Below are 8,365 nucleotides of genomic sequence, written 5' to 3' on the forward strand. Positions count from 1 at the left end.
ACACCACAATACATTATGTTGTTTCGTGTTGTGTTGTGAGGCGTCGAGTCGCATCATATTGTATTTCAATCATGTATTGTGTCACCGAGTCGCATCTTGTTGTGTTGTGTGTTGCATTACATGACATTACATTGTTTCGTATCATATTGTACTGCATCGTATGGTGTCCTGCCGTATCAAAATCGTATTGTGTGACCGAGTCTTGAACCAGGACCTTGGCGGATGTCCCGGACGGGCGGTTTCTCCATGCACCCACGGGACCACCGTTCAACACAATACCACAGACCCGACCTGCAGGGCTGGCATTAGTGATACTCGTCCGGATCCACCATGGACACTCTTGTAGAATTTGAGCTTAATTTCAGGACCCATCAGTTGACAGACAGCTTGTTCAGAGCGTGGGAGGGGAAAACATCCAGCTGTTAAGCGTTACCGCGAGGAAGCACGGGGGATTCAATGCTTGTCATGGATCGATGCTCTCTATCTCCCTGAGAAACGGCAACAAGAATAACAAACAAAACGACCAACAAAACAACAACAACAGCAGCAGCAACAACAACAACAAAACAAACACGTGTAAACAAAAGCAGGCATCTTTTTTTCTTCTTTTTTTTTCTCCTTTTTTCATGATTATGAACCCTTCCCATCTCCGCCTCATTTCCCATTCTTCTGCACCTTTCTCCCCCCTTCCCCCGAATCCTCCTGGCCTTTTGCTGCCATTGTAGTGCATTGCACACGCACGCACGTACACACACACACACACACACACACACACACACAGAGTCACACCACCCAACACTCCCCAATCAGAAACGCCAGAAAACGGAAGAAACAAACAAACAAACAAAAAAAACAACAACAACAAACAAACCCGCAGCCAGTTAGGAATATGGCAGCCCTCTCTCACTATTGAGATATGAAACGATTGCGTCTTCTTCGGTTCTTGAGATATGGAGTGATTACACCCTATTCAGCTTCACAGTTATCTGCGGCACATTTTTTCGCCTGAGGGTTGTGTTGATACAGACAGGACGGGGAAATGTCGGTCAAGCACGTGCACCCAGTTGGGCAAGCGGAAAGGTGTGATGTGATCGAGGATGGCCAGGAGAGATTGCTACTTCACACCTACGGACGCACTGCAGATCAATGTGGAAACGAGAACGAAGAAAACACGCACACATACGCTATCACGCACGCACACAAACACACAGAGGCCCGCACCCACGCTGCATGCGCGCGCACACATACGAACAGACACACACACACACACACACACACACATACACGTACGTGCGCGCGCGACACAGAGAGTTAAAACCACTTTAACGATTAAACTTTAAATTAACGACCACTTTCCCCCGTGCCCCCCCCCCCCCAACACACACACACACACATGCTCACTCAGTTATGTGCAGGTCTATTACTCGCTTCGATAATAGTATCTGAATACATGGCTGGTCAATTTTCAATTGTGCGAATTACAGCAATTCGGAATAACAAATACCCTAACTCACGAGCCAGAATTCATCCCTGTACCCCCCCCCCCTCCACAACTGCTGTAACAACGTAAGAAATCCATTTTCTGCACAAAAACAGGGCTCTTCTAATGATATTTGTGCATATCAATCCTGTTGTGATAGAAAATCGAACGTTTGGCTTGAGCCATCATACCCTTGAAGTGACACAGCCATCATTGCGGAGCAAATACCATTCATGATTTATAGTTTTCTCTCTCTCCTGGGAGTGCCGCAACCAAGAAAGGGACTCCTTAACTGTCCCCCCCCCTCCCCCCCGCCCTTTAAAAAAAAGGTGGCGCTGTGAAGTGGCGACCGGTTCGATACTACCAAAAGTGCACCAATTTCTTGCGGAAAACAAATTGATAGATCATGAAATTGGTTATACACCATACGGTGCAACAGTCTTCAGTGTTTTTGCAGTTGTGAGGCGCCTTTGTAAAGTGCACTAAGGTGGTGGTAGTGTTGTGGTGGTGGTGATGATGATGATGATGGTAGTGATAGTGGTGGTGATGGTGGTGGTGGAGGGTGAAGGCGTGCGTACTTTACGCCAACATGAAACGCGTGTATCGATCAGATAACGGCACAGGCAGGCAGGTAGGCAGGCAGGCAGGCAGACAGACAGGCAGACAGGCAGGTAGGCAGGCAGGCAGCCATACCGCATAAAACCATTTCCTCCCTACAAACCCTTGTCCTCGTTTGGTAAAGGCTAGGGGATTAAGACCCGAAAACAGAACCGTCAGACTGGAAGACGGGGTGTGCGGGGGGCAGGCAGGGTAGGAAGGCGGGTAGAGAGGTGTAGTCACCTGAATCTGGCACTGAAGAGCAGTGGAGGAGCTGAAGCTTGGCAGAGGACGGGGGGAATTCTTGGCGCTTCTTTCACAGCCAGCTCTGTTCACCTGCAGAAATCTGTGCTCGTTTTACCTGACTGCATTCCACAGTTTGTTTTTTTTTCACCCCTCTGCTTGTCACCTCTGTGGTTGGTACCACCGTGCGCGAGTCTTCCAGACCTTTTGTTGCTTGTTGTATGATGAAGCCGTGCTTTTGTTGGGGGAGGGGAAAAAAATCCATTTCATGCCGCTACAGAGATTTTGTGGCTGCCAGGTACATGTGTACATGCAGTTTGAATTGACAAAGTTTATTCTTCACGTTGGTACAGTCAGAATTGCCGTTGTCATAGATGTTGTTTCCAAGTCATAGTCACGTTTTTTTGTGTTTTTCCAAGTCATAAATCAGCAAAGCATGGACATGCTTATCACAAGGATTTATCGTGACTGCAAATGAGTGTGTCAAAACCTCTGAGTGCTGTATTATAGCGACATTAGTAGCCAGGTATGTACCTCAGCGCCGGCCTGCCACAGCTAATGCAGTGCACCCCACTGGGTGATAGAGGTCAATCAGCCGGCAGTGTTATCAAACGGTGGAGATAACGGTCAGTTCAACACAGTATGTGTGACAGCTGAAATCAGCTTAGAGCTCTGTACGAGTCCGGATTGTGACTGCGGAATGCCAGCCCTTTGTGTGTGACTTGGTTAACTGATCCACAGGAGACTACAGGGCTGACCTCACGCCATGTGCTCTTTAAGGCTACACAGCCCGACGCCAGTTTGAAAAAAAGAAAAGAAATCACCCGCGAGAAGACTTGCTCCTTCTTCCGTGACCTCATACAACCACCGTTTGTGCAGAACTTCACTGACTGAAAAGTAGAACCGTTTAGCATCAACACATCTGACTGTGCTGTGTGACCCGCGACAGACAGTACAAACAGTGGCTGGGAAGCAGTGCGTGAGAAACTCGTGATCAATTATTCAGCATCCGCTTCACAACAGACGCCAAGAAAAACATAGTTTTCGCTGGAATCTCAACACAATCGCCCATGCCCACAACCGCAGCGACACAAACTTCTCCTCCTGGACTTGGACGTGAAAACCCAACAGCAGAATGTGGAGGCAATTGATTTGGTTTTTGACAAATATATCTCCAGGCATGACATAATCGTACATGATCGAACGACATATGCAATCGGGTGTTCTTTGTAATTAATTCAATTAGGAACGGCTTGGGAAAATGCACATTGAAAATTCATAAAAGAACAGTCTTGACTAAAAACTAAATGATGAGATAAATAAAAACCAAAATAAGAACGGTTGCAGCCACATCAAGAGATGCCTACCGGAAGCCGCGGCAGCAGGATGGCGATGTCGGATATGACGCAATGGACGGAAGAGGAACTGCAGCAGGAGTTCGGCGACCGGGAAGGGGTAGAAGGAGGCACAGAGAAGGAGGGGGGAGGGCGGGGGCAGAAGGGGGAGGGGAGAGGAGGGAGCGGCAGCCGGAGTACCCCTTCCTCCACAGAAGGACGAAGCACCTCCTCCGGGAGTCTGACCCCGTCCACCTCTATCCCCTCCCTGTCCGATGTGGTGAGTGGAGCTCTTCATTTCTGTTTCTCTCTGTCTATGTCTGTCTGTCTGTCTCTCTGTGTGTCTGTCTGACTCTCTCTCTCTTTCTCTCTCTCTCTTTCTGTGTCTCTGTCTGTCTGTCTGTCTGTCTCTGTCTCTGTCTGTCTGTCTGTCTGTCTCTATCTCTCTCTCTGTCTCTCTGTCTGTCTGTTACTCTATGTCGCTGTCTGCCTGTCTGTCTGTCTCTCCCTCCCTGTGTCTCTATATCTCTGTCCGTCTCTCTGTATCTTTATGTCTCTGTCTCTCTACCTGTGTGTGTGTGTGTGTGTGTGTGTGTGTGTGTGTGTGTGTGTGTGTGTTTGCCTGTGTGTCTGCCTTTCTCATCAGCATGATTTGGACAGTCTGCAAGACAGGGGTATTTATTTTCAGGGAAATATTCAAATGTAAAAATAATACTGAAACTAAATTTCTGCAGTCACCACTATGTGTGACGGGACATTAAAAAAAAAATCGCTTCTTCACCTTGTGAGACGGCTGTTGACCCGGAGTCTTCGCTCTTGAGAATCAAAAATGAATCAACTACAATCAGTCAGTCATTCAGTTAGTCAATCAATCAATCAGCCAATCAGTCAATCAATCAGTCATCGTGTTCACTTCATTAATTTCGCTACGAGTAATGGATAGCGAGAGTCTGTACCAACACCAAGTCACGTCGTATATACCATATTAAATTTTTGAATGCAGAACCCGCAAGGAATTCTACAGTCCTGACTTGCTGGTGATGTCCGTGCGTATTGTATTGTATTGTATTGTATTGTATTGTATTGTATTGTATTGTATTGTATTGCATTGCATTGCATTGTATTGTATTGTATTCCACATAAATGTATTCACAAATCTGCCCCTTCCTGTCTCTGTGGCTGCCTTCACCTCTACACTCCATCTCGCTCTATACGATCGGCTTCGGATCCACTCCGTTTGCACATACCCATATCCAAACACTCGGCTGTTGGCCGCTGTTCTTTTTCTGTCTCTGGACCATGCAATTAGAATGAACCTCCTCTTTTGCTTCGTCAGGTCTCCGCACTCAGCTCTTTCAAGTCTGGCCTTCAACCCCACCTCTTCCTAAAATAGCCTCCCTTCCCTGCCTCTTCATTGTCTTCAGTTTTTTTTGTTTTTTTCCCCAGTTTTAGAGTTATGCATGCGTGTGAATGACTGGTGCGATGCGAGAGCGCTTTGATTTGTCTCTGCACAAGATTCAGCGCTATATAAATATGATAATAATAATATTGTGTGTTGTATTGTATTGTGTTACTTTTTGTCACAACAGATTTTTCTGTGTGAAATTCGGGCTGCTCTGCCTGGAGAGTGCGCATCACTGCAGTGCAGCATTCCCCGTCCCCCCACCCCCCTTTTTTCCCTGTCTGAAAGTATATTTTGTTTCCCTATTTCGACATAATTTAGCCAAAGACAAAGATTTCGACGCCGTGGGTTGTATATTTTGTTTCACTATTTCGACATAATTCAGCCAAAGACAAACATTTATCGCCGTGGTTTGTATATTTTGTTTCACTATGATTTAGCCATAGACAAACATTTTGTCGCTGTGTGTTGTATATTTTGTTTCACTATGATTTAGCCATAGACAAACATTTTGTCTATTTTGTGCAGCATTCCCCGTCCCCCCACGCCCCTTTTTTCCCTGTCTGAAAGTATATTTTGTTTCACTATTTCGACATAATTCAGCCAAAGACAAACATTTCGACGCCGTGGGTTGTATATTTTGTTTCACTATTTCGACATAATTTAGCCAAAGATAAACATTTTGTCGCCGTGGGTTGTATATTTTGTTTCACTATGATTTAGCCAAAGACAAACATTTTGTCGCCGTGGGTTGTATATTTTGTTTCACTATTTCGACATGATTTAGCCAAAGACAAACATTTTGTCGCTGTGTGTTGTATATTTTGTTTCACTATTTCGACATGATTTAGCCAAAGACAAACATTTCGACGCCGTGGGTTGTATATTTTGTTTCACTATTTCGACATAATTTTAGCCAAAGATAAAAATTTTGTCGCCGTGGGTTCTTTTAAGTGTGCTAAATGCATGCTGCACACGGCAGGACCTCGGTTTATCGTCGCAGTTCGAATGGTGTGCATCAGAACATTATCGGTTTCAATGAAACCTTAAAGATTACTGACTCACCGAACGTGTTGGTGGTGACACACATCAATAAATTGTGAATGAATTTCATTTCTCTTTACTCGATGGTTGTCAGCCACGGCTGTCGGTCAGCCTGTCAGTCTTCACGAGAAGGAGGTACAGGGACTACCCGTCATTGTACACACTGTATAGCGGGTATCCTGAATCAATCTGCTATAATGCAGCATCATTTCAAACTACATATGGCAGAGGACAGTGTGAAATGTATTTGTTTTTATCATTATAATGATAATAATAATAATAATAATGATGATGATGATGATGATGATAATCATCATCATCATCATCATCATTATTATGATGATTACTACTAATATTATCATCATAATTATAATAATAATAAAATTATTATTATGATAAAATTATTATTATTATTATTATTATTATTATTATTATTATTATTATCTACGGTTTAGTCAGTCAGTGATCTTGAATTTTCGTCAGATTCATCTGAGAATGTTATCATTCATTGGTCTCATCAGACGCACCATCGTTTCAAAGTTCATACAGCAGAGGAAAGATGTGAAATAATTTGTTTATTATATTGTCCACTGTTTTAGTCTAGTAGGTCAGTGATCTTGAATTTTCGTTTCAACTTAGAACGTTTTACCAACTTAAGTCATCTGCTACGGAATATGTGTACTTTTGTTTTTGGATGGATGATTTTGGATTGTATTTCTGGCAAATGGTTAATAGGTAAAAGTAAGACTTTGAAGGATCGAATCATCCACATAAAAGGTCCCTGCCCCCTCCCCGGACCTTTCAAACTCCCTGACTCTGAGAAATATTGACGCTTTCCAATGCATTTTTTTAAGTCTTGAAACCTCAGGTGAAAAAGGGTAAAGAACCACATCCAGCTGGGACCATCACACAGGAGGTACCACATTCATTGGTACAGATCGGGGGACGAGGGTGGGGAAGTGGTGGTAAAGATAAGTACTGATAGTCAGAGGAGTTGGTTGGGGCATAGGCACTAATATCTCAGTGATTTCTAGTGTCTATGGTTGGCGGTAGAGGTGGAGTGGGGTGGGAGCAGGGTTAATTGGAAAGACGGCGGAACGGAGGGAGGGTTGTATCCGATTTCTTTAGCCAGACTGGCACAAACTTTGGAATGTGTGGTGCATGTTGTCTGTGTGACTGTGTATCACCCTCACCCTGTCGGTTTTGATGTTGTTGTTTTTTTCTTCTTTTTTTCTTTTTTTTTGTGGCTGACTGCTGATCTCTCATTCAACGTGTCATATGCACCCTCCTCTTCCCCTGTCTTTGGGCTCATCACTCTGTCATGTCCAGGAGCGCGCGCGAGACCAGTAATGGACTTTCTTCAGTGTTCCTTCCCATTGCCATTTTTGATGATATTATTTTCAAACAAACCTAACACACCTCTAAAGCAATTCACTCTAAAGCTAAGCGCGCGCTCGTTTGTGTGTGTGTGTGTGTGTGTGTGTGTGCGTGCGTGCGTGCGTGCGCGCGCTTGTATGTGTGTGTTTGCGCGCGCGCGCGCACATGTGTGTGTATGCGCGCGCGCGTGTCTCTCTCTCTCTTTCACTCTATTTTTCTCAGAGAGAGAGAGAGAGAGAGAGAGAGACAGACAGACAGACAGACAGACAGACAGGACCGAGACGGAGACAGAGACAGAAGAAACAGAAGGAGAGTAGCAGGATTGTCCACCGAGTCGATTTTGGGCAGTGGGGAGAGGTGTAACGAACACTAATAGTCAAATCACAAAAGAAGTACTTAATCAGAGTACTCAATCGCTGTGGTCATGTAAGCCAAAACCAGCTATACGCCCACAGAGCATAACATACACTCCCATGCAGTGCGTGTATAACAGGTTAACCCACACGATGGGAGAGACCAGCGGAGGACATCAGTCTCTATGGAGACAGTCAGGCAAACACACAGCCCGGTTTAGCACAGGAGGAACTGACCAGCTCTTGTCACGGAGGGGAGCCATGGGGGAGGGGGGGGGAATGGACTACGGTGGGTGGGTGGGGGGTGGGTGCGTGTAGTAAGGCTGAGAGGGGTGGACAAAAAAGGAGTGGAAGTGAAGGAGGTGGGGGTCGGAGGGGGGGAAGTGTGTAGTGGGGGAGGGGTAGAATTGGGTTCGGGTCAAGGTTACTGATTTCGTCATACCTAGACCAAGGAAAACGAGGGAAGAGCGTGGTGATTTACAAGACACGACACGGCAGCCAGGAGAATGATTACACATAAATGGTCAACTTGTAC

General features: G+C 45.3%; 1 protein-coding gene across 1 annotated transcript in view; it reads left to right on the forward strand.

The window, feature by feature from the left end:
- Positions 1–2,326: 2,326 nt before the first annotated feature.
- The window catches only part of LOC143275221 (uncharacterized), a 9,675-nt gene continuing 3,636 nt past the window's right edge, over positions 2,327–8,365 (forward strand). The window contains exon 1 of the mRNA XM_076579200.1: positions 2,327–3,934. Within this exon, the coding sequence (XP_076435315.1) occupies positions 3,680–3,934 (255 nt within the window). The 5' untranslated portion in view covers positions 2,327–3,679. The remainder of the gene's footprint in view (positions 3,935–8,365) is intronic.

The sequence above is a fragment of the Babylonia areolata genome, chromosome 2 (assembly GCF_041734735.1).
Source record: "Babylonia areolata isolate BAREFJ2019XMU chromosome 2, ASM4173473v1, whole genome shotgun sequence".
Classification (NCBI taxonomy): domain Eukaryota; kingdom Metazoa; phylum Mollusca; class Gastropoda; order Neogastropoda; family Buccinidae; genus Babylonia; species Babylonia areolata.